The sequence below is a fragment of the Malurus melanocephalus genome, unplaced genomic scaffold, assembly GCF_030028575.1.
Source record: "Malurus melanocephalus ecotype Western Australia unplaced genomic scaffold, MMel_1.1 scaffold_727, whole genome shotgun sequence".
Taxonomy (NCBI): domain Eukaryota; kingdom Metazoa; phylum Chordata; class Aves; order Passeriformes; family Maluridae; genus Malurus; species Malurus melanocephalus.
In genome coordinates, this window is record NW_026623959.1 from 16,400 (window position 1) to 43,637 (window position 27,238).

The window sequence follows — 27,238 nt, forward strand, 5'->3', positions numbered from 1 at the left end:
GGGGGGCAGTGGGAATAGCTAGCACTGGACTAGAGCTCTGAATGGAAAAACGGAATTCTTTCACCGCCATCAGAAAACAATCTATGCAGATCTGTTCCGTAGGTTTATTTCTCTCCACTTAACAGCTTAAAGAAAGTCCCTAATATACGGTACAAGTCTTAGTGCTTCTTCCCAGAGAGAAATTTATGCAGGTTTGAAAATAGAGAGGAGTCTCTGAGAACCTGCCCTTGGAGAACACACTGTCCAGGAGTGTCTGTGCCGGCATTTGCCCAGCTGCCTGCCACTCAATGCACATTTAAAAATCCTCATGGGAGAAACAGAGAACAAGGAGTGTGACACCATCTCAAACTTCATTTCACTGAGCTGAAAGAAAAAAGAACAGCCTAATGAAATTCTGACAGGAGGAGCAACTGCTTCCTCCCACTTGGATGCTTCACAAGATGCACCGCTGTGCGCAGCAGACCGATCATTAAATCCGGGCACATCCTGTGCCAAGGCCACTGCAGGGATCAGGTGGCACTGGGCAAAGGCTGGGCACTGGAAGAGCCCTTCCGAGGGCTCCAAGATGCAGCAACAGTTATAGAAACACCAGCAGTGTCCTCAACCTGACAAAAAACTACGGCCAAGGACAGGCTCAGCAGTGGGAAGGGCACAGAACCTTGGAGATGAGTCCACAAAGAGGGGAAAAAGTAAAGGTAATTTAGATCTAATCCCTGATCTCTGAAAGGCAGGTAGTGAAATGATCAATTTTGCCATCACGGAACTGCCTGGAATAATGGGAAATGAGGATGACAGAGTAGGATCATTCCAACAGCAATACCACGACGTAACTGTGAGCAGTTTCACTTACCGGCTGATCCGGTCCATCCCCTCCAAGCACACGGAAACCAAAGCCTGATTCTTGTTTTCTCAGGAAAACATCTAAATCTCTTGTGTTTGGAGCTAAGAAAATAAAAGAAAACAGTATTTCAAAACAGGTAAGGAGCTATCTCGGATTACTGAAAGATTAAGCTTTGGTGGCACGTTCTGAGTCTTCTAGTGACAAAACACAGTAACCAGAAATACTGTTTTATCCACAGCAGGCCAACAACTTAGCAACAAGGTCTCAGTGGTTTTACCGCACATATAATAAAGGAGAAAATTCTTTCATAATGGAGTATTAATAAGTTGAAGACTTACGTTTGTCTTCATAAATTGTCTTAGACTTCAGGTAGACTTCGGAAGGGTCCAGTTTAGGAGAGCCTGGTCGCACAGCAGAGGGTGGGAAGGGCATAGGCTGTGGAATGGGATCGCTGATGGCTTCCAAACTCCCTGAACTGTCCTGCTTGTCCTTCTGAAACAGCCCACAGACACAAAACCCTTATTAAATAAAGGCATGACTAAACTTGTGGGTGCAAAGGCAATGAACACCATGCAGAAGAAAAAGAAGGGAATAAAGGAACAAAATTACAGCTTTTCCAATGAATGTGTCTGTCCAGAGCACTGAGGTCTTCCTCACTGGTCCATGAATTTCTACTGRCGACTGGGCTTTTAAAGGGTTAGAAGTGACTGACGCTCAGAGGAGTGAAGCTGGGCAGATGCTGGTGGTCACCAACACACGGGATGAAGTAGGGCATAAAGGATGGATCACGTTTGGAGAAGACAACGAATCCTTGTCAGGCACTTGCCAGACTCTGGACCACACTCCAGCACTATGGGCACACACTGGTCCACAGGCACTGCCTCCTGCCCTCTGCCAAGCTCCTCCCCACAAGCACCAGAGGTGCTCCCAACATGAACTGGTTGCTGCAGAAATACACGTACAGCACAGGAGCACACACCTGGTTTGGGTGAGGCATTAACAACTCACTATTTGCCTTTCCATGATCTGCAACACTGATCAGCTGCAACACTCCTGTTCATGAGGAAAGAACACCAAACATCCTTGTAGTCTCTCACATTAATTCCCAATCAATTATGCACTAACGTAACTCTAAATGCTTTTCCTGCACTGAAAACCAGTCTGGAAAACTGGCACGTGGCAGTTCATGCTGAACCACAGCAGGAGCAGAGCAGAGATCTGCCCTTTTACCAAGAGCAGAAGAAACTGCCCAGAGCCATTCAGCAATTGGACACTTCTTGTATGTTTATAAACACAAGAACTTGCCCTTTTTAAGTGAATTATTTTGCCATGCTGCTTAATGCCACTGAGCATTGAGTGCTCTGTGGGCAGTTGCTCCTGAATGTCTTCTGGAATAGAATGCCAGTCCCCAAGACCAAACTATTTTTAGCACATTGCCACGGGATCCACACTGACAGGGCCTGTGCCCTCCAACTGCAGGGATTTCTGCTCTGATTTATTCAGTGTGGGCAGCTGGACACTTTGAAGGAACAGAATCTGAAGATCGTATCGGGCACCGTCCGCTTTGAGCGCGCCGAACGTGTGCGCTTGTGTCACCCTGCTGCTGGGATACAACTGCAGCACTCAAACAGCAGGGTAAAGATAGAAAGAGAAGTTACGTCAATGTTCTGGTTATGGGATCTTCCCAAATTGCCCTGATTTTTTCTGTACAAGAAGCATTTTTAAAGAAGTATCTGTGTTCAGCCAGCCTAGTTTACAACAGCAACCTTCATGACAAACATAAGCATTAATTATCAGCATAATTAAATCAGAGGTTATTTTATTAGGCCAAAGGATTCTTTAGTGAGCTAATATATATTAGAGATGCCCTGACAGATCAAACTTCCAAGAGTAATGAGTATCGAGCTAGGAATGTATAGCAGCATAGAGACTCGTTGAAAATATGGATCCAAAGATAAGCATTTCCAGAAGGGAGCGCTAACTAGTCCATTAATAGTATCTGAGGATTGAGAAGAATCAGAGTAATTTAAACTTGCTTTAGAAATTCCATTTCACTTTAATAATTACCAGCGAAAAGAATATTGTATTTTGTTTCCCTTTTAATGGGTACTCTGACAGCAGCTACTTAAGACAAAGAATTCACGCTACCAAGTAGATGTGATTTTGCTAAACCGTCCTGCAGGTTATCACAGGAACTAAAATCCAGAGGAAACGAGATTACAACGATTCTAAACCAAGTTAAATACATCACCAATACTCACCCCTTTGGAAGCTTTAGTAGGTGAGGGCGGACCTGAAGAAAATAGAAAGTAATTTTAACAGCAGGTTACAAAAAGTTTCAACAACATTACAGCAGTATAATCAGCTGCTTGTGGAGTGAAAATAGTATCTGCTGATTGATTCTGCTGTTAAATGGCAAAGTGATCAAAAACATCATTTTAGAGAAGTCTCAATTACAACTGAAAGCTGTACAACACTGAAAAATACTTCTTTCTCTTTTTGCTAGAAACTGGTCAACCAAGTCACCCCTCAGATCATGGGAAAAGGAGACTTACAAATTTCTCTGAAGGAATTTCACTTGCCAAAAAGAAATCTAATTATTTCCTTAGCTGATTAAGGAATAGTAACATTTATACAGAAAAAGATCTGGAGATTTTTGCAAATGTCAGTGGCTGAAGTCGGGGTTACAATAAACCCTGAAGGGATACTGAGCAGATGCGAGCTGCTGTATAATCCGTTCGGCTTCCTTTAAAGAACACACGCTATCTACTACAGTTCTTGAGCAGAAGATGCATTCTGGTCTGGGACTGACAGTCAAGGTAGAGGTATAAATACGCAGCTGAAAAATCAGAAATTTTCTTCTATTCCCAGTGATCAGTTCCACCTCTTTGCTGATGCTACTTCCTGTTTTTTGTAATCCCCTGTCCATTATAAGCACAGTTTCTGGAATACATCTGGAGAGCCTCATGAAACTCAGCCCATCATATGCTTTGCATTATGCCAGAGACCACGTGTTTGCTTTAGCACTCTACAGAGACTTGGAAGAGACAGAGCATAAACATATCATCATAGAATTTTTGAGGAAAAAGAAAAGAACAATTTAACCAAAGCCCCAAACAAAACCCCAGCAACACACTCTCACCCTAAACTGTTAGGGGTATAAATTAAACCTAAAACATAATGGCTCAGAGATAGAATAAGCTGCTGCTTAACTGTCAAGACTGGACACGATTTAGGTATCACACTAAAAAGGGACTTCAGAAAAGCTTATAATCAACATGACAATTGTATATTTCTTTGTACCTCCTCTTAAGATAAGTAGGGGCACTTCTGCTCCTACTGGGAACTGCTTGAGCACCTCTACCACCTGCAGGTGGGTCAAGCTCTGCACATTCTGATGACAAATCTCCTTAATGACATCCCCTTTCTGCAGGCCTTGGCACCAGTGGCTGTCCAAAATCATCTTCACCTTCTGGCCTGTGGGACTGTCTGCAATGGCAAACCCAAAGCCTTTAGGCCCTTTGACCAGAGGGATGGTGACCAGCTCTGCCTGAGAGCCCCCTGAGGAGGCAAAGGAGACCCTCTGCTCTGCCGAGTCCACAGAAGGGCCGTTCAGGCGACCGTTGACCAACATTTTCCCGTTCTGGTCCAACACAACTGTTCCTGCTATTAAATCACGGCTGGACAAAGCAGCATCTCCCTTGGCCACCGGCGGGCCGTTGATGACAGGCGTGGCTGTCACAATATCCACCACAGGATCTTCGTTGTCGTCAGGAAGAGGGTACCCACGACACAAAGTCATGTTCACATATTGATTGACGGGAATGAGCTGAAACATTTGGACAACATCTGCATGGGTATGGCCAAGGACACAACTTCCATTTATGTCCACGATGACATCGCCTGTTACAAAAGGAAGTTTGACAATGTCAAAAACAGAAACGAAACCTTCAACAAAAGCCTACCTTGAGGAAATCACTGTGCAGACTTCAAACTAATAACTAGTGGTTGGGATATGACCTCATAGCTAATATTGCCAAAAAGCATAAAGGATTTCCTCTTTGCATTTACTCTATTTCATTTCAGAACACAGTGTGCTAAATATATAAAGTTTAATCTGCAGCAGATTTAAAAAAATTGTACTGTACAGCCACGAGAGATAAAGCAGAGCACGCACACTACTGCAAGCAGATGTCTTCTACTTTAATTCATATTGCGCAGCATCCGAAACCCAATCCAGAATAAATCGGATTTTTTTGGCCCTGTGTTTATTTTAGGACTGGTTGCATTCAAGCTAGGACTGCACACACACACACACACACACACGCTTGCGTATTCTTATAATGCTGCCACATGTGGCTAAGAATGTATTTTCAAAACTAAATTATGTGGGCTTCAAATCCCAAAACCTTGTTCCGTGTTTCCATCATTTTGACGCGAAACTTTGCAYGTGCGGTACAATATTCCTGCAAACTATCCTGTCCCTTAAATGCCAGGGCATCAGTAACACAGAATCTCTCTTATTCCATGAACTACAACAGGAGTAGCTGCACATCATTCTAACAGTTTTGCAGGAGTGTTTTGATTTTTGCAGAAGTGGAAAGTGAACCACATACAAACAAGTTCAAATAATACATCAGCAACGAAACAGGAAGTGGTTCCATTTTGTAAGTAAATAAAATTAAATCACTCCAAGTATGAATGCTTTTATTCATCTGAAGCGTCAGAGTTTATGTTATACATAAAGAAGCATTTTGCCTTTTCTAATATATATACCAGAAGTTATAGTAAGGTTATAGGTAACTTAATTAAACACATAGAAAACATGAAAAAATGTGCAAGTGTTCATGGATTGCAGGAATCATCCCTCATCTCTCTCCTTTCCTCACTTGTCCAACTCATACAACTTTGTTTCCTCATTCCTGCTGCAAGTTTTTTTTCAGTTTTAATAACTGATGTCATGGTTTTTGGCAGCAACAAGGCAAAATAGACCAGGCTTCGAACAGACTATTTTTACTTTACATACAGAGAGGGAACACAAACCATTCTATGGACAAACATGAAAACAAGTGTCTTTGCTAACACAGAAGTACTGAAATCTGAAAGTTGTTTTTTATCTAGAATGTCGCTTCTTTCAGCCACTGCTCTGGATAGATCTTTCACAAATCTGATGGAGTCATTCAACCTCCTGTGCCTCAAACTGTGTTCTCCAAAGTACCCCAGGAAATGGAAGAAAGGGAAATAATACTGGACCTGGAGCAATTCTCCCATCTTGTGCAGCGGGTCCATCTTTTAACACATTCTTCACCTGGAGAAATTCATCAGGCCTGTCCCCTCCGATGATTGTAAAGCCAAATCCCATGGTACTTTTTTTCAGGGATGTCCCTATAAGAGCCCCAGTAAGCTGGGATGGATCTCGAGTGAAGACAGACCTCCCTTGTCCTTTGGAATAGGGAACAGACGGACAGGAAAGCAAAAAAACAGGGTTAGTTCCAGAAAGTTTTGTTTGTTTTTAAGGCGTCACAAAGGTTAATGATTTGTTTGTTGTGAGTTAGCCTCTGAAGCACTCCTAATTAAGGAGCAAAGCAAACACACAGGAAAGTGCTACTCTCCTTTTCCAGCTGAATTCAGTGAATGGAGAAGTTAAGAGATTTTTTGAAAAGATTGCAACAGAGCTGTATGCAAACCTCCCATCTCAAATTCACTTTAATCCCTGAATACCAAGCTTAATGTGGATCAAAAGCATAGAAACTCCAGGTGTGGTTTTACCTGCACCTTCCAGATGGCTCTTCTAACCCTCCATATATTACAAAGCTGCTTATGACAACCAGCTTCAGAACAATCAAAATTATTTCAAAGCAGTGCTTCGGTTCAATTTTAGAATGAAAAAATCCTTCAAAAAAAACCTGCAGATCTGCGAGGGTAACCCTGTAATGGCCAGCAAAAGTACAAGGCTGATGCCTTGATGAATTCCACAACCGGGCTTTTAAAACGCATATTTGTAGAGAAAGATATAAATAAGAAAGAATGCAATATTCAGTGATACCTGATTTGGAAGGGCCAGCATCCGTCTGTCCTAGCTGTTTTTTCCTTTTGGCTTCCAATACTGGATTTTCAAACTGAGTTTTCTGGTTAATATGACTGTAGGCATATAASACGTAGGTCAGGATTTCAACAGAAAACATTTGGCCTATTTCACAAAAAAAGACAACCCCGAAAAAACCACATTTACAAGCACTAATTCTTATCATCTCAGATGAAACTTCTGGAGGAATGAACGATAAACTCTCATAACCAACACAGAAAACATGTTTATTTTTTCAGCAACATAATTTACTTCGAGGCAAATAAAATTTCACTCCCTTTAATTACTAGATAGAGTTGCAATAGTTTAGAACTGAGCTAACCTGCTTTTTCTCTTGATGAATCTACCTATAGTGTTTACAAACTCAGGCATCACCTTTTTCTTAGTAGATGCTAGAGCAGTACAGCAGAGAGGGGAGAAACAACCAGTTTGAGCATAATTCAAATACCTTAGCTTTGCCAWGTGAAAAATGTTTGCTTGTTCTGCAAAGCTACATTTTCAACTCTATCAATTTTCTTCTCCATGGTTAAGGAGAGATTAAATTTCCTCTGGCCTGAAGGAGATTCAAGAGAGCTCTTGGGGCAGTTGACTTGACTCTTTGGAGACARCAGTGAGCTACAAGTTATTTTTGCTCTTTTACAGTTAACAGGTGCCACTCTTAAATCAGGTGACTCTCTTTTTGCTAAAGCTAAGAAAAATGACATCAGCTCATTTCCATTCACAAAGCACTTTGGCAGCTACTTGCTCTCCCTCCCCAAATGAGTAACACTCCAGTAAGTCTTTGAGGTCACAATGTGGATCTTCCTGTATGCAGGTGCAGCCATAAGTCTGTGCCATGAATTCACTGCCCCTAGAACTGTTTTTCCTGGATATATTCAATACGTTCACAGAATCACAGAATGGTTTGGACTGGAACCTTAGAGCCCATCCCATTCCATCCCCTGCCATGAGTAGGGATACCTTCCACTAGACCAGGTTGCTCCAAGCCTTGTCTAACCTGGCCTTTCACTGCATTACAACCTCTGCTTACTGGGTATCAAGCACTTCAGAATTTCCTGCCCAATTTATAACTATGCCTAATCAATTATTAGCACTTACTCAACATAGTATGTCCCATATTGAGGGTCTTCTATTTTCTCCCATCCATAAGGAAGTTCTGAAATCAGAAAGACCAAGTTCTCCATTACAGGGGAAAACTATCTGCACATATCAGAGTTCTCATAAAAAATATGAGGAAAAAGACTCATGAAAAATATGAGGAAAATACAGTTACCATTTCCTCCCCTGATGAAAAGAATCAATCTTTTCCAGGAAATTTGAAGCCCTGTAACCCTTCCACTAAATGATGAGGCTTGTATTCAATGAAATCACACCACTTCGAACATATAGCAAACTTAAAGACCTGCTTGTACTGAAAGTTACGTGCAAAAGGCTCCTTTCTGTGGCAAATTCAGCATCTGGTAGGAGGGTGCCAGCAGCTCGTGACTGACTAAAGGTGATAAGCATTTACTACAGAGATCAAATTATTCAAGTTTACTATTCTGGCTGTCTTGACCATGGAAATTTAAATACTAGACTAATGAATACAGTCAGTTAGTCAGACATTTTAAGAATACATTTGCCCTGCAATCTTGTTTGATGCTGCCCTAAGTTTGACAGTAACAGGAACTACCCTAACGTATGACAGCATGTTACGAATTACTAATACCAGCATCGCTCCACAGGGTATGACAAAAAACCCAGTGGGTCTATTATTTCAAGCATTGTTCATTTGGATTCCTGCATCTCTGATTAAAGTGTTCTTTTTATCCTGTGGTGAGCTGCACTTATGCTCAATAAGCTAGCAGTATGCACTCATCCATGGCATTCATACATGGCTGTTAGGCTGGGCAATTTTGGAGGATGACAGGTCATTCTGAGCCTGTTTCAACTTTTGGAACATGTCAGGCATTTGCTGAAGACAGAGCTATCTGAGACTCTTTTCTAGCATACTACGTTTTTCAGCTGTGTAGGAGATGGTTGCAGGAATTGCCTGTAGGCTACTGACCTGGAAGTATTGAAGGAATTGAAAGCAGTCAGATCGTTCCCTTAGCTTCTGCATTCAAAAATTATGTCACATGCAACAGTTATCATTAGTAATATGTCTTCTGCCATACCTTTTCCATTATTTATACAGAAATATATCTATATATCTAGAAATATATATCTATATTCTGTTACTTACAGACCTTCTCCTTCTGACATATTCCACATATACAACAGTTTTCAATGAGATCGTTAATCACGTGCAGCTTTCTGCTTAGGAAAGATACTTACTGAACAAAACGTCTCATATTCTGCTCAGGAATGCAGATAAACCCTTCAGTCAGCCAGATTCTACTACTCCAGGGTAAATACACCATGGACTTTCCCAGGCATGCAAATTCCTATTGCCAGCAAACAGGGGACACTCAGCACTACACTGCCAGCTCCAGAGTCAGCCAGGGAGAAGCTTCTACCACAGCAGTAATGGATTGTATCCAGCTGGGATAAACTCAGACATTTATAAGTGACGGGTGACAAATACGTTCTGAACATCTCACCTCCATCTTCACAATCTTCAGGAGCTTTGGCCTTCTTACAGAGCCGGGGATCAAGCCATGTGGTTGTCTTGGTATTGTGACTATGGAGCAGAACACGCGCCAGTAAGAAAAGAGAACTCCCTCACACCGAAGAAAGGTTGCTTTCAGTATTTACTATTGTAGAGAATAGTAATAGCAGTGTCAGATAACACAACCTTTATTTGTGCCTCAGCCACATCATAAAATACTAAACAGAGAAGGCACTGGCACACTGGAGACTCTCTAGGACACATGAGAAAGCTGGAGGTAAAGATCCTCTCCCCAGGCCCCACAGGCTCATATGGAAACAGCAGTTGTTTCTACCCGATAGGAAAAAAATATTTTTTGCTTACTCATATGCTTAACTCTCAGGAAGTTTTCTGTTTTATTTTTGCCTGACACCTCACAAATGAGGCAGTTTCACATGTGCACACATGAGCAATTTTCCTATCCTGGACCTTTATCTAGGCTATTTGTGTTTTGAAACAACCATTCCCAGCCAAGGAACAAAAGGAGAGGAGAAAAAACAAACAAGGCCTCAAACTTCAGGGAAATTTGACATAGAGAAGGTTTGTATGTTACAATTCATGTAGCAATCTCCACCCAGCTTTGCATTTGTGCAAAATTGTGTTCGTCTTAGAACGAACAAACTGACTTTGCAGGTGGAACCGTAAGGTTTTCCTGCACGATGGCAATCGTACCAAGAGTGCAACATTAAGGACTACGAGTAAGGAATGTAACAGGAGAAATATATGAAATTTCATAAAGAAATAGAAGCAGTAAGAGCAGAAGAGACGTGCAACAGCAGCTTTCCAGACTGCAGCCACCAGCACTTCTCTCCTCCAAGGAGAGAGCTACTCACTCGATGAAGTAGATCATGCCAGTGTCTGTGTAGGCCATCTCCCAGTTCCTAGGCAGTGGTTCCAGGGTCTCATCCCTCGACAAATAATTTCTGAAGTCCATGTTGCTGCTTGTCTGGTTGTAGCTGGGAACAGGTTTCATCCAGTCAGAAGAATCTGAATGTTTTTCTTTTTTTTCTGCAGTTGTTCAGGAAAAGTGTTGGTCAGATGCTTATGTTGTTTCTCACAAAGAACCACCCTCTTAATCTGGCTATGAGTGGATGTCAAACACATCCCTGTATGTGATGTGCATTTTTTCACTTTTTTCTATTCAGCTGTGAACTTTGAAAAGCTGACATGAAAATACTGAACTCTGCTCTTCCCCTGCCAAACAGAATTAACCTTGTATTATGTGCCTAAGCCTACTCTGAAAAATCAGTGCTGGCAGAAACCCAAGTTGAATATGCTCTGTTGCTGCTCCTACAGAGAGAACAGTGCTTGCAATGCCATAAAACAACCAAAACCAATCCAATTGATATTCCTTCAAAAACCAGAAGGAAATGCAGAGAAGACCCGAGCTGCCAGTAAAATAAACAGCACCTTCCCACAAGTAGAAAAAAACATTCCAAAAATTCCTGCAGGAAACATTAAATGGAAACCTCCACCCGACAGTGCGGAGGTTATGTTCGGTATCCTCTACAACATCGTGATGTACATGCCTTCACCCAACCTCCAGCCCGACCACTGGCCCCTCTGCGGTGTTGCCAGCCCTGAAGGTGACAAGATTACAGCAGGTCTGTCAGAATAACTCTGTCCTGAACACTCACACACAGGATCAGCTGTGAATGCAATGTGACGGCTCCTCTCCACCATCAATTCTCCCCCCCTTGAGATGAGTAACCATGACAGCAAAAGGAAAAGGGCATCCTGCCAATCCCAGAAAGGTCCTGCTGGACAATGCTCCAGCCTCAACACACTTGGCTTTATTTCTCTCCACAATCTCCTCCTCGGGTGGTTTTAGGTTGTGTGATAGTTCCCTTTAGCAAAAAATAATCTGAAAATTTTCAATGTGAGCCAACGCTGCCCCTTAAATAAATCACTTTCCTAAAATCTTCTGCGTACAAATTCAGTAATTGCGTCAAAATTAAACAGTAATATTTACAGGGCATGAATTCTACTCTGTGAAGGATTCTGGTATTGGAAGAGCGGATACGTTTTTTCCTCCTGCTCATGTAACTGGCCCATACCCAGCACCACATGTTCTCGACATGTTCTTTTACGATGCAATGTCACATCTGGCTGGGAGAACAGCTGGTTCTTTTTAAAAGGTCATTTCAAAATTGAGTATAAGCACCAGCCTGAATAGAAACTGCCTTCAAACTTCATCAAAACTAAGAAAGCATGAATGTTATTTGTATAGTCCTTATCCATTCATACAATAATCCAGTGAATTTGTCCCCTTGTCAACCAACCTATCCCTCCGCTGCCATTAACTGTTTCCTTTTCCTCCTCTTCCTCCTCTTCAGGGAGAGAACTTTCCATCCTTTGCATTTTGCTGACGGATGTGGTTCTTTTCCTCTGCGATTCAGTATCAAAATCATTGTCAAAGAGAACTTGATCCACCGGATCAGGCTGAAAGGGGCTGGGCTCTGCTGGAGGCTTTGGAGTACCATAAAAATTACCTGAAAACGAGACTGAAATCAGGATGACTGAAGCACTGATACTGCTGAAGGCACTGGCAGTGGCTGTTAACACTTTACTGCACGCGCAAGCGTATTTCGGCAAAAACTTAAAACCTCAAAGAAGACATACCAAAACCCAATCAACAGTCAAAGTCCATTTATTCCTACATTGACTTCTTGCCCATGAAGCACTAGCTGTCAGAAAACAAGAACTCGAAACTTTCATCCTGCCTTAAGTTTTCTAATGAAAAAGAGGGATTTTCCTGGAACTCACGCATACTCCACAAAGAGACTCAGGGAGCAATCTAAGAGGAGCAAAACAGTGGAAATCAACTGCTCTTACTCTACATGCTAATGAACAGAACAACAGAAACACTTAAGTCTAAAAGCAAATTAATTTTGTGCAGTAACTAAGTATTTATTTCCATAAAACCMGTTAAGAAAGAATGTATTTTTAATAAAATTTTCTACTGACAATAGACTCGCAAAACAAAAATGTTAATATGGCTTCATCTAAAAATTATTTTTACTTCAGAAAAATGAACAGATTTTTCCTTCAATATTTTAATCTAAAACACAAAGGAATCATCCGCTGTTTTCTGGAAAAGAATTTCAGCAACTGATCTCTCTCCTGACTGCTCGTATGATTTTTATTAGGGACTTGAGCACACACCAAGAAAGCTTCYCAGAATTCCTGCTGGGGTAACTTCTGGTGACTGGTTTTGACCATGTAAATAAAGTAAGAAGAAACCCTTCTGCAAATATCAAGCAAGGGCAAGGCTCACAGCGGGGACAGCCAAACAAAGTGCAGCCAAAAAAAAAAGCACTAGTTCAGCCTAAATTTGATTAGGAGATTTCCACAGACAGGACATTAACAGATAGCGTGGGATACAGAAAACAAGAGACACAGAGCCTTTCACAGGATTGCCTACTTTTGACATTTTCTTTTTTCACCACATTCATGACAACATTTTTCCCCACCACATTTAACAAACCCAACTTTACTAAAGATTTAGACAACCTGGTCTAGTTCTGTTCACTTTTTCACTGCAAAATGCTTTTGTTTCCCTGCTGGGCCAGAATTTCGCTTGCTCTCTGTCCTTTTGATGCACACCTGAGAGAAGAACATGGCTCCCTTCTCTGAGATGTACATAAAATTGAATAAATTCTCTTAAACTTGTACCAGGCACAGACTAACATTTTCAGAATGTTTCCCAAAAATGCAACAGAGAAAATAATCAGATGGCATTAAGAGTGGTTGAAAAGACCATCTGTGGTTCATCAGAGTTTTAAAACAAAATTGCTCCTTCTCTTCACAGTAATCCAAAAATAGATTCACTATTGTCTCTCTACTACTGTAATGACCATCCGGTGGGAAGGAAAACTGGTCCCACAAGAAGCCACACTAGGACTAGGATCCTGGACACAAGTACTGGACCCTTATTCCCATTCCATTAAACATCACCAACTTACCATCATACGTTCCACTTTCAAGCAAGGCTCCACTTTCTTCCAGAGCTTTAAACTGCTCAACAGGAATGAAATTATAATCTACCCCAGGGACCTCCCCATCTCTGGGAGCCCTTGTAGTGCCTGCAAAGACAGAGAAAACACTCTTGTAAGACACTGAAGTGCTGCCCGTTATAAAATGCTGCCTGCTGTATGATTCAGTAAAAACATTTCAATTCGTATAAAGATGATGCCACTCCAGTAAGTGTCATAACAACCGGTGGGCAAGTGAACAATAAAGCATAAAAACTGCGCCAATAAATGACCTAGGAATGACAGTTCTAGTATTGAGGGAGGTGGAGAAAAAAAGTTGGGTGAGGCGGTAATTAACAGACAATTTTTTCTTATGGTCAGTGAACCATATACAAATTTTGGGGCACCTGATGACACCTGGGCCGGGCAATCCCAGTGTGCGATTCTGGGAACAGCTGGGATATTTTATTTTAATCCAGCTGTAAGTGTGCTTTCACCAGCACCAACAGTCTAATTTGCATTGAAGTAAGTATGACTAAGCACGTTTGATTTTTGGGCTACCAGATCCATAAGTACGCACAAAACTCATTTTCTAACCTACAATTCGGAGTGCAATTCAGCTACACTCCAACCCCTACATGCAGGTAAACTTTAGCATTAAATTGCTGTGTTAATGCAACGGTTCTCAAAGTGTTTTTTTCTGTGAAAATAGGCCTCCCATAGTTAAAACAGGTTGATGAAAGCTCTCCTGAAAGGACTGCACAGATTCATGATGGCCTACTACTTAATACCATAGTGAAGGCATATGTCAATTTCTTTCAGGCAGCAGCATGAACAAGAGCCGGTAAATAAAACTAATAATAGCGAAATGCAGTTTAAGAAAGCCACAAACTCTCCGGTGTGCTCAGAGAGCACAGAATTTCTGCAGATAGAAAAAAGTTTCTTGACAAAGTTATACGTTTTTAGTGCAATGAATATTTAAATAGTCAATGATGAGCCTTATTAATCAATCTGTTTTCTCAGGACGAGCAAACAGTTTCCCTGTAGCTTCTGCCACTGCCACTCCTTCTGCACTCAAGCCCTCCTGCCACCCTTCTTCAAGCTGCACTGCTCTGCCTAATGCACTTGATACTCTCAAGGTGTCAGTTTTGCCTCTTTGTGAAGAAAAAAAACCCAACATATTGACAAAAATTAGGAATGTTTCGATCAAGGCGAGAAAGATTTATTTCTTCTGGTGGCTGTGGTCATTCTAACAACTACCGACAAATTTGTGAAGAGCAAAGAACAGATACTACTGAAACACTCTGAGCTTTGAATTCTCAAGATTTTGCTGGTTTTCAGTCCATATTGGCTGTATCAATTCAAGCCAACTTCAGATGTGAGACTATTGTAGCAAAGCCAGAAGTCCCTGCTGCAAGGTAAAACTCTGAACCAGACTAAGAAAGAAGGCATTTCAAGCTCACAAATGATGCGAGAGTTAGCAGGAACAGATCAAATGAGGCTGATCTTTACATACTTACAAGGGATGGTTCTCAGGTAGAGATTGTCTCTGATCACTTGCTGGAGTTTGTGGTCTATCGAGCCCTTCTGGAACTGAAGGCTCAGATAGTGGCGCAAGTCCTTGTTGATGACTTTTCCTTATAAAAAAAGAGAAAAAAAAACGGTTGGAATAATTTGTTAAGTGGGACCTCACAACAAGGATTGTGTTTCACTGCTATAAAAGTTGCAGAAAGCAGTTGGAAGACTTGGGTTGTTCTAAATACAACAATCTGAACGGAAAAAAACATTCTGTGCTATCAAATCACAGAATCACAGAATGGTTTGTGTCAGAAGGGACCTTAAAGACCATCTCATTCTATGCCCCTGCCGTGGGCAGGGACACCTGCCACTATCGCAGGGTGCTCCAAGCCCCGTTCAACCTGGTTTGAATGCTTCCAGGGATGGGGCAGCCACGGCTTCTCTGGGCACCCTGTGCCAGGGCCTTACCATCCTCACATGGAAGAATTTCTTCTGGCATAGTGATTTTAAGCAGAACTGACTAACAACCATCCTCCCTCATCTCCCAAGCATGACAGTGACAACACTGTGGAGTTGATTGACAATCAATATAAAGTATTAAAATACAAAACCTATTACAAAAATTCAAACTCTCTACAGACAGGAAACCAATTCACTGTATTTTGAAGTGGCTTCCATTTAATTCACACCTACTCACTAGTCACCTGAGTTCAATATTTTATCACATGGGAACCTGTATTCTTCAAATTATAAAAATACCTCCTCCTTAAAAACATTGCATAATAGAAAAGAGTTAGGTTTTTTTTTTTAATTACTCTTCTACAATACTTCTGTCAGGTATCATTAGTGAATCTGTCACATCACTGGAGAACCACAGTCCCTTCAGCAGACAAATAACTGAGCTCTTGTACTGCTGCCTCATTCTTCTGACAGGAGGGTACAAACCAATCTTTTGTACCCTGTCAGCCTCCCAGAAAGTGCATTATATAGGGTTCGGCGACCTTAGTAAATTTAAGTGACGTACTACAGTGAAACACTCAGGGCTTTCGGGAAAAAGCTCAACCTTTGTGTCCAAAGCCAGAGCAGGAGATGGGCAGCAGCAGGCAGATGCTGTGGTAGCACAACAGCAGGGACAAAGGCTGGAACAGACAACTGCTCCTGCTAAATTATGTCACCAACAGGTTATGAAATGCATAAACCCACCCCAGAAGCATTTCTGACAGCAGCCTTTGAAGCCTGTGAGCTAAAAGCCACTGAGGACACCTCATCAAACAGATCACAGACCCACAGCAGTCCCTGTACAACGCTCACTCACCTACATCTTCAACTAATTACTGAACTTACATATATGTCGAATTCGGAAAAAATCCCAAACCATCAAACCCCTCCCACCACTAAACAAGTTCTCCCAACCATGTGTCACTCCTGCAAAGTTGGTTGCACGTTTTTGTTGTGGCAAGTCTATACATTCCCTTCCCTTTTAGCCAAGGGGAGCGCATTTCACACTTTGTACTCAATTCTCAAACATGACAAGCAACCACCACTCACCACCAACAAACAGAATTTCAATCTGCACCCTCTTCCCTACAAACAAAGCCATGGCACAATAAGGAGTATTTCAAAGTGGAACCAAGATTACCCACCAGACCTTCAGAGAGGTCGTGACGCCCACAGATGAACCAAAACATAAACAAAAACACCTTAAACCCTCAAGCAAGGACAGAAGAAGCCCAGCACACCCCCCAAATAGGCAGCACATCCTGTGCCAAACACGAGCCCTGAGCTCCAAACGAAGCCAACTTCTCACCTGCTTTAGCACTGTCATTTATTTAAAAATTGCATCCAAACACTCAAAAAGCATTTCTCAGTGTTGGGACAACACCTAAGCATTGTCCTTCAGGCTGTCCAGGAGTGTTGTCCTTCAGGCTGTCCAGGAGTTGCACAAGTGACGCAGCAATTCCCACTAATGCGGTTCCACCCCCAACCCTTTCTCAGGAATGTGCAGCAACTCTGCAGCCACCACCTTAATTCCCTATTTTACCATCAAGAACTGATCCTTATAAAACTTTGGATTTTGCTTCCTGCAGCAAAATGAGAAAAACATGTCATGGAAAATGGAAACAAATGGGGTATCCAGTGAGAAAAGTATCTTCCATTTGTTACTACCAATTGCTTCATTCTTTGTAGACAAGATAGTTTCTCAACATTAAAAAAAAATGTTTTGCTGCTAAGATGGTCCATCCATCTCCTTGTCAAAGCCAGATCCAATCCATAGCTCTGCACTTCAGCAACCCCATCATATTTCACTTAGGCAGATCCATACACTCATATATCACTGAGGCAGATGAAACTGGTCATTAGCTAAATTCAGAGCACTGCATGTTGGAAAAACTTGGCAAGACATGAAAATCTGTTCCGGATGTGTTAGAATTACAGACTTTATTTGCTCACTGATCTTACCCTCTTCATGTTTTAAAACTTAGAAGCTCTAAGCCCTTTTCAATAAATATCAACTCAGTTAAAATACAAAATAAAGGCAAGGCTGCTATGAAGAGTACGCTGACATTGAGGGGTTAATCTTAATATTTAAACCTCAGAGACTGGACTACACTCTGAGACTAAGATGACTAAATTGAAGACTGGCAGGATGGCCTCGGAAAAACAAAGGTAAATCGAACAAAACAGTGGGCAGAAGAAAAATGACAGAAATTCACAAAGAAAATGGTGTGCATTAGAAAGCGTGAAAATAAAAAGTAGTAGTAAGGATGCTTCAGGCRATCTCTGGCAAAAACCAGATTATTTTCCCACCAGGAGATGAACATGCTTCTTTTACATTGTTTCACACAGGCTTTTAGGAGAAACTCATGTATCAGCTTCTCCAAAATGACCTGATTAATATCGGGTTGGTGTTCGCTGCGCTGCTGAGCTGCCTCTGAAGGATGACAGAGGCAACACAGGGACCAGTCAAGAGGAATAATGTACTTTATACCACTCAGGCTCTGCAAGATGAACAGGCACAAGCCTCTTGTCTTCAGGTTTAATTAAAATTAACCACAAAAGAACTGTTTAGACAAGGATATGCACACTGGAGTTGGGGAAGGAGAATTAAGTGACTGCGGAAGAAAAAAAGGCTCAAAGGCCACTGCAGCAAAACACAGCGTTATGAAGGAGGTAAACAGGAGTGACAGATATCGCAAAAACGGGGGTGATGGCTCTTACAAACCACACTGCTGAAGTTGCCTTTGCTGCTGTACCTCAGCAGGACAAAAATCAGCTATTTATATATACAACCTGTCATGGAAATGCTTAAGAATACATGTGGCAGTTACAAACAGAGGAGCATTGCTATGGTGCCCCTAGAACTAGAACTCGACACAAAACCACATTTCCAGATCAGCAATATTGGTAAAGGTACAAAAAATTCTAATTCAGTCTGTGTAGTTTTGATGTTGCTATCTGGTAATACTGCCACAAATAGCTCTGGCTAATGCTGCTGGTATACAGAGTACCTGTGACATCCCCATCAAATCACTCTGAAGACCATGTGGAAATTCTCCATTACGTTTTGATGAACATTTCATGCAGACACAGGTGACAACTTTCCAGAGCCATTGTATTCCCCGTACTACCCGGAAGTGATGCCTGAGGTTTCCATGACAATACCTTTTGGAGACAGTGGCAACTACACGCTACCAAGGACCTGCAGTGCTGGTCAGTGACTCAACAATTTGAGAGTGATTTTCTTTCAAACTTTTCAAAAAATACTTTACTGTTCACTTTAAAAGCAATTTTTCGAAGTAGCAGTTTATTAAAAGCAAGCTGCTTTCCTACTAAACGATGTAATTCATTACAAAGGTTTACGCCTTCATTACAGTCATTTGCACAAAAATGTTCCCATTTTTAGTGAACAGATGAGAAAATGAAATCCCACTCCCTTGTTTTCGGAGGATATTTTTTTAAAACCAGCTGAAGTCCTGGTGCGCTCTACTGGTGAACTAAAGGGTAAAATCACTGAATCCCATAATGGTTTGGGCTGGAACGGACTTTAAAGCTCATCCAGTCCCATCCCCCTGCCATGAGCAGGAACATCTTCCACTAGAYCTGGTTACTGCAAACCCCATCCAACCTGGCCTTGGACCCTTCCAGGGATCCAGGGGCAGTCACAGCTGCTCTGGGCACCCTGTGCTAGGGGTCTTAGCACCCTCACAAGGAAGAGTTTCTTCCCAATATCCCATCTAATCCTGCCCTCTGGCAATGAGAAGCCATTCCCCTTGTTCAGTCACTCCGGGTCCTAGTCCAAAGTCTCTCTTCAGCTCTCCTCAAGCCCCTTTAGGCATTGGTTCTTAAGATCCTAAGATCTACCCAGAGCCGTCTTTTCTCCAGGCTGAACACCCCGGRCTCTCCCAGCCTGTCTCCAGAGTAGAAGGGCTCCAGCCCTTGGAGCATCTCCACAGTCTCCTCTAGACCTGTTCCAACAGCTCCACATCTTCCTGATGTTGGTCCCCAGAGATGGAGGAAGTTTTGCAGGAGGGATCTCACCTGAGCAAGGCAGAGGAGCAGAATCCCTACCCACCTCTGCCCCACCCCCTGCTACCCACGCTGTGGGATCAGCCAAGGATTTGGTGAGAGGGATGGGGGGGAGGCTGGTTTCTGGGTCCCACTGCATGTGGCCGGGGCATGTCCAGCCTCTCATCCACCAAAAAACAGCTCCTGCAACCCAAGGGCTGGGCAGGCAGGAGCACTCCTGACCCAGCCGGCAGTGATCTGCCGCCACCTTCTGGCACCTTCCCGCTGACACCCCTAATTCAGGCCCCCAAATCCCCTCACTCCCCTCCGCCAGGGGAGTTCAAACATCTCAGGATGAAAACTGCACAACTGCATACTGACACGCAACTTTGTTTCCTCACTTAGAACAAAGCAGCCGAGAAAGGTAACCAGAATTCCATCAGGTACATTCAGAATTCCACACATGCGAACAGAACGTCAGAGCGTCCAACGGCTCCACTCAGCTGTATAGTGTGTTACATAAGCTTTTGTACACAACCCTGAYAAGCACATCTCAGTTTTCCCAAAGCTTGGAAGAGATTCCTTTCCATTTGTTTTACTTTATCACGTATTTTAATTTAGGAAACTTTACCCAAATGGAAGTGATTACGCTCCTGATGCCACTGTCCCATGAAGACAGATCTAGGAGAGGTTTAGAACGGGACAAAGTTTTTCGGGTGAACCTGACCCACTCTGTGCACTCTCCAGCTGTCCTACCCACTTTATTTTCACTGCAGTATGTGCAAGAACTGGACATCTAAYAAATACTGAAGACCTAAAATAGCCACATTTACATTTTACAGATCTGTACCAAACACTACAAGGCACAGAGTAACCACAGGGCAAACCGGTGCAGATAGGAAGACCCAGGAAGGGGAAGGAAGAAAGCAGGAACGGAGGAAGCCACCCCCCCACCCCCGACGAGCAGCAGGACCTGCCCAAGCAGCAAAGGAGGAATTTAATTCCTCTAAGTAACACAACTTCACCTAAACTTGTAACTGCAATAGCAAACCTTCTTTCTTTGCTCTGAAGAGAAATCATGGTGCAGAGTGTTTGCAGATCACCCTGCTGTGAAATAAAGGCTGTTAAGTGGGTAAGTGTTACTAGTGGTATTCTGCTTTGAAGAAAATTAAATTAAACATCTTTCATGTAGCTGAACTATAGCTGCGTCACTAAAGACATTCTGCAATTTTATAGAAAGTAAACGTTAAGTATGTCAGATTCACATAATTACATTAACATGGTAGCCACGGAACAATTCATGGAGGAGTTTACATAGAGTCTATGGTACAGAAAAAAATCTCAAGGTTCTTCACAGCACAGTAATCCATTAAACCAAACTCATTTACCAGCTGAAAGCTGAGAAACATTAGACAGGTTTACTTAGAAAGGCTTGTTTAGTTGTAGTCTGTTACATGCCATCCAAGAAATTCTTGGTAATATGGTCTGATTTATGGAAATCATAATAGAGTATTAATTACAGTATTAATWAATCTTTTACCAGAATACTCAAAATACTGGCAGGGTGTTTATAGTACCACTGAAAGAAATTAAAACCTGCTTACACAGATTCAAGAAATAAGGTTACCACACACCTCATCACAGTATATACATCCCAGTTCACTTTGAGGATTTTCTTATTTTTGTTAGTAACACAAAACAGACTTCAGAACCACCAAGAACTACGGATTTTGACTTTTTAGGGTCCAGAGTTTTAGTTGTCCAGAGAAGCTGTGGCTGCCCCACGCCTGGAAGTGTTCAAAGCCAGGTTGAACTGGGCTTTGAGTGACCTGGTCTACTGGAAAGTGTCCCTGGCCATGGAATGAGATGATCTTTAGGGTGCCCTTCAACCTGAACCATTCTGGGTGTCTGTGATACAGCTCTATGAAACCAAGGGGCTTTTAACCTTCTGCCACTTACCCTGAGCCCATTTCCCCGCCAGTTCCAAAGCACCCATGGGCAGGGTGCGGGGACATTCCCCTGTGCCCACAGAGGGCAGCTCCCATCTAATCAACAACAAACAGCTTTTTTAAAAACAACCTAAAAGCATAAGCACTCAGCTCACATGCCTGAACACATTCGGAGCACGGAGAGCATTAGCAGAGCTTCCAGCAGATGCCATCCCCTTCGCTTCCATCTGCTCCTGGGACATGGCCACATCTCCACAGGGCATCCCCAGCCAGCACATGGCAGGGCGGGGTCACGTACCACTTCAGAACTAAGCAGAAAGTTGCAAATTGAGACCAGCTGCATTTGGAAACCCGTATGTAGGGCACCAACAGATAAAGGCTCTACCTGACACAAAAACAAAGAGCTTTTTGCAGGAACACTACTCAGTTACATAGTGCTAGCATGGGTCTCTACTTTTCTTCTCTGTATCTTGTTATGTATACAGACATTTGGAGCCTGTGCATGATTTCCACAGAAAGGCAGCATTTTAAGCTGGTTTTATGCCCTGCAGTGGCATTAAAAACCTTGCATAGCCTAATAAACTGCCTACAACCTTAAGGATTTTTAAAATGAAAGTTCTTTTGATTACAGTAGTTCCAACTTTCAGCCTCCAGCTTCACATACACATCAATATCAGATATGATTACAGTAATACATTGCATGCACACAAAATCCATTAACCATGGGAATACAGTCAGGAGAATTACCAATGAGCAGGGTTTACTATGATGATGCCAAGTATTTTAATACTCCATTATTAAATAGGAGAACAGCAAGGCTCAAAGGCCTGTGCAGCTGTTTCTAATACAAGCTCAGACACTGAAGGAGATATAAGCAGAACTCAAGTAATTTAAAATAATGAATGGGTTTAAAAAAAGAAAAAAGCAAACATAACCATTTCTTTCAACTTAACAATGGTGAAGAAAAATGCAAAAGAACTTCCCACAAGTGAAGTTTGACCTTTTTTATTATATATGGAGACTTTCCTTTCTTCTCTTTAATTTGGTATTTTCTTTGAGAAGTGAAAAAAAAACATTGACAGATTTACAATGTTTTGCCTATTTATAAAAATTGGTTATGTTTTCAAAAATGGGCTAAACTGTCCCATGATTTCCATCTCAAGTCGCATGCATCGGCATTGATGGCAAAGAACAAGAATCCAGATAAAGTGCAACCTGTGAGCCTCTGCCCCTGTCAGGTTTGTGACAGAAACAAGGATTTACAGGCATGCCCAGAAAAATCACTGAGCCCAACCTGGGAGCTTGAAACACCTCACAAAACCCAAATGTGATTTGCAAGATCTACTTAATGATTCGCAAAGTGAGAAAGGGACATAAAGCACAAGAGGCAACAAGCTTTTGACACCACAACAGCAGATGAATAAAATACATTGACCAGAATAGAATATGGAATTGTTAGGGTTGAGAAAGACCTTTCAGGTCATCAAGTCCAACCATCAACTAGCACCGACTAAGTTGACCACTAAACTACGTCCTCAAGCACCATATCCACATGTTTTTTGAATGCCTCCGGGGGTGGTGACTCAAGCACTTCCCTGTGTAGCTTGTTCTGAAGCTTTACAACACTTTCCATTAAACGAATTTCCTAGTACCTAATCTAACCCACCCCCCGCAGTATGACTTGAGGCCATTTGGTCATCATGATCTACTCAAACCACCACGCAAGTGATGAAGCTGSTACAGCAACACAACGTGCTCAAACACGTTAAAGAGTGTTACAACAATCTAAGACAGCACTCAGAACTTATAATGCAAAAACACGCTAAAAAATTATAATGCAAAGTTGTTTTAATAATAGCACTTTATTAAAACTACTTAATTATGCACTCAGGGCCTTGCTGAGTCTTAATCACTGCACAGCTCAACACACTACAGAGGCTCTTGTAGGTAAGCAGTATCTGTCGCTGCAACACATGTACTGTGAAGTCAAACACTGACCCTTTCAGCCATGAAACAGGAGTCCTCTGTAGTTGGCACAGGTTACAATAATACTTAAATCACTTAGTCTGCTCTTAACAGCACAAAAACAAAGACAAGGAACCTGTACAATGGAAATTATTTTCCTTGGGCTAACTATGGCTTGTTTTCCCCAATTTATAAATAATCTTCCATTCATTCCCTTAAATTTACGATGTGAGATTTTAATTTATTCGCACTAGAAAAAATTATTTACTCAGACAACAATCAAACCCATTTGGTCTGGAAAGCACAATTAACATACCCAACTGAACAAAATGTTGAATCCCCWAACTTTTCTAATATAAATGCTTCCCTTTGGAAATGTGCAGCTTATGTGCAAATTCAAACTTACTGGCATTTAGTATTATTCCATGTCACATCCTGACAAGGGATCGCACATAGTGTAACCTCTCGTAGCGTTTAGCAGAAGCTGCCAATCCTTCTGTTTGTCCAGAGAGAGCATCACGTCTCAGCTATGACGTATGTCTAACATACCACATCTCATTGCTTAAGCAGTGTGCAGCTCTACTGAATGACACATTTCAGTCACATCCCCAAAGAAGAATGTCCTTGCAGCTGCTCTGTTACACAAGCCATTTAATCTACTTGGCACTTGGAACTGCTTTCCCAGCAGAAGGGTATACGTTCACATGCCAAGGCCTTTTTTTTTTGAGTGTTCTGATCAGAATAGAACTTATGCAAATCACTGACACGTTTATTTTTAGCCTGCTTTCCATAGCAAGCAAGATATGCAATCACACTCTGCATAATTTCTAGGTCCACTAACCTATTTGAGTCTGGAGTTTGGCAGATCAGGAGCCTGACAAAGATACTCTGTCAATAGACAAAGATGCTGAAGGCCTATTCTCCTGGATCAGACAAATCTCTGCGGTGACCATCCAACATGCAAAACAGGAAATGCTCCCCGCAGAGGTGTCCTCTAGCTGTGTCTGTCAGCAGCAGTGCATGGACTGTTGTAACTGGACCTATAAACTAACTGTCACCACAGCATATTGGGCTTTTTAATTCCAGCCCCATCCTGAACATCCCTGCTTCACACTGCCTTCACATATAACACCTCTTRTAACAGATCATTCCAACACAGAAATGCCACCCAAGGGCTTTTTAGTGGCTCCTCAACTCCACTTTACTATGAGACACCCCAAGATCCCACCAGCACAGAGAGCCCCTGAGCACAAGGTTAAAGGAGCAATTCCTGCTCTGACAAACAAGAACCATTATGCAACTCTTATGAAGGACTTAGAGCTTCCTGAAACTGGCTTTTCAGGAAGCCTGGGAAATCCTAGTACTGCCAGAGGGTGGGCTGCAGAATTCGCAAGGGAGAACTGATGCTTCAACCTGCAGATTGCATGGGTGTGCCTCACCACACTCCCAAGGACTCCCAGGAATCTGGAATCACCATGATCTACAAGCCAGATCAGCACTACTCTGATCAAACCCATAGAAGTGCTGCATTGGAGCAGTATTGATTAGAGACATCTCGCAGTTTAACTGGAAAACAATCTCCCCACAGTGCTCTCTGCACAACATGGGCAGTCAGTGAAATCCCTGGAACTCCAGATGCGCAACAGCCATGGCTGATGTCAGTGCCTGACTCACACAGTTCACACAGCAATTCTACGCTGAAGGATGCTTGAATCAGTCTGCTGCAACACCCAAGGACTGTGGGCACACCAGTGTGCAGCACAACATCCCAGGAAGAGCAGACATGTTGCTCCACAACATGATCTGTCACAACCATGAATCTCTCTGGTATCACTGCATGAACTCCTTTATAACCCAGTTTTCAGAGAAGCTTCTCTTTAGAATCTTGATCGCAGGCTGCTGCTGAAGTAATCAAGTAAGAGAAGACCATTCCCCTACAAGTTAAGTTGATCACCACAAAATATTAAAGATGAAAGGAATTTCTCTTTCCACTAGCACAGCATATCCTATTATTTCATCACTATTCATTTAATAAGATTTATTTTTAATTATGCCACCCGGGATTTTCAATTAACTATGAAAGCGTGCTTTCTCCAAAGATTGCACATGTGAGGAGCTGGATGCCAGCAGAGAGGAACTGCCCAGCCTCTGAGATCCAGCTGCTTTCTAGTGAAGTACGAGCACTTCAAGTACAAGCACTGGACTTGCCCAGGCAATGTTGGTGCATCCCATCACAGCCCTTCCCTGCAGGAACCCAGGTCACAGCAGCCAACCCGGCAAAAATGCACTAGAGGTGCTGACTGAGGAGCTCCAAATTGTGTCTGGGAGCGATGCAGGATCCCACAGACAGCCACAGCTCATTCAAAGAGCTGGCAGAGGTGCTCACCTCACCATTTGGCACAGTGATTGGAATTTCTAACACACCCAGTCAGCTGAGGCCAACAGGCTCCTCCTCATTACTGATGCAGCGTTAAAGTTAAAAATCCACGCACCTCCTCATCACCAGTTTGCAGGAAAACATGTCTAAAACCAGTTCTAAAATCAGGTCAACTGACCTTGGTGTGACTTACCACAACACAGTCAGCACTTCAGAAACACAGATGGTTGAAGTGATGCCACCAATGCTTTAAGCTCAGAAAATTCTCCCCTTTTTTCCCCTAATTTAATATTATTATTTACCCATGCTGTGTTTACTATTTTACGTATGCCTCTGCCTGCCAAGAAACTGCTAACTATTCACCATGAGATTCACTTTGTTAGCACACAGCTGGGTACTTGGTCATGCAACATCCGTTTCTCAGCATTCCTTCTTTTTCTTATCTATTGGTAGATCATAAGAAAAATGTCCCAACGGAGGATGCCAGTATATGGAAAAAGAGGCTGGTGACCAACAGCTATTAAAACATAACCTTCAGACTGATAACAAACTCACAGAATCATAGAATACTCTGAGCTGGAAGGGACCAACTCGGATCATGAAGTCCAACTTCTGTCCATGCACAGGACAACCCCAATATAACAGTAATATGATTATCTTCTTTCAAGAAATACTTCTGCAATAAAGTGTTCAGAACATCAGCACTTGAGAGACTGGCAGATTTAAAAAGGGCAAATAATCTATTCATTAAAAGGATAAATCTGATTTTCCTAATCAYGATTTATTGAACATTAAAAGAAAACTTGCTCTTTCAGTGGTCAATTGTATAGTGGATTCAGTTCTAGCTGGCATGTATTAGTATTTGCTGACCTATGGAGAGGCCATTCCGCATGGCAAACACCACAGCTGTATTTCCAATTATTGTAACTTCTGAGCTAATTTCTTCCACTACTCTTTACGATAAATTAGAACTAGTTGAACCAGAGAGTAAGAGCATGGGCAACATCTTCACAGTAACTTCATTTTCACTCTATGATTTGGCATAAGCCATGTACAAAAACACTTAAAAGAACCTGAACAATCTCATTTTAAAAAGTCCTCCAGTGCCGTGGCTGCAGTCAGCTTGTGGCCAGCTTCAAAGATACCGACTAGCCCTTCTCTGAGTACAATAAATGACAAAATAAACATTTCAGCAGTGAACAAGAATCAAAGTCTAGAGACCAGAGCAGCAAACAACTGCTCCCCAGCAGATGTCTGTGACAACTGTCTGGCTGATAAGCCATTAAATTCACTGACTAACTTGCACCAGTTGCTTCCAGTTTCAATTAAAACTTCCCAGGGAAGTGCTGCAGTGACCCTCCCTGGAGGTGTTTTAAAAATACGTGGATTTTCCA

General features: G+C 42.2%; 1 protein-coding gene across 2 annotated transcripts in view; it reads right to left on the reverse strand.

The window, feature by feature from the left end:
• Positions 1-27,238, reverse strand: part of MAGI3 (membrane associated guanylate kinase, WW and PDZ domain containing 3) — a 60,834-nt gene that overhangs the window by 16,393 nt on the left and 17,203 nt on the right. For both annotated transcript variants that reach the window (XM_057384650.1, XM_057384651.1), the window contains exons 2-13: positions 15,050-15,166; positions 13,521-13,640; positions 11,838-12,047; positions 10,389-10,563; positions 9,509-9,588; positions 8,025-8,082; positions 6,888-6,982; positions 6,095-6,283; positions 4,145-4,744; positions 3,103-3,134; positions 1,180-1,333; positions 851-942 (exon numbers count right to left, since the gene is read on the reverse strand). In XM_057384650.1, coding sequence (XP_057240633.1) covers positions 851-942; positions 1,180-1,333; positions 3,103-3,134; positions 4,145-4,744; positions 6,095-6,283; positions 6,888-6,982; positions 8,025-8,082; positions 9,509-9,588; positions 10,389-10,563; positions 11,838-12,047; positions 13,521-13,640; positions 15,050-15,166 — 1,922 coding nt within the window. The remainder of the gene's footprint in view (positions 1-850; positions 943-1,179; positions 1,334-3,102; positions 3,135-4,144; positions 4,745-6,094; positions 6,284-6,887; positions 6,983-8,024; positions 8,083-9,508; positions 9,589-10,388; positions 10,564-11,837; positions 12,048-13,520; positions 13,641-15,049; positions 15,167-27,238) is intronic.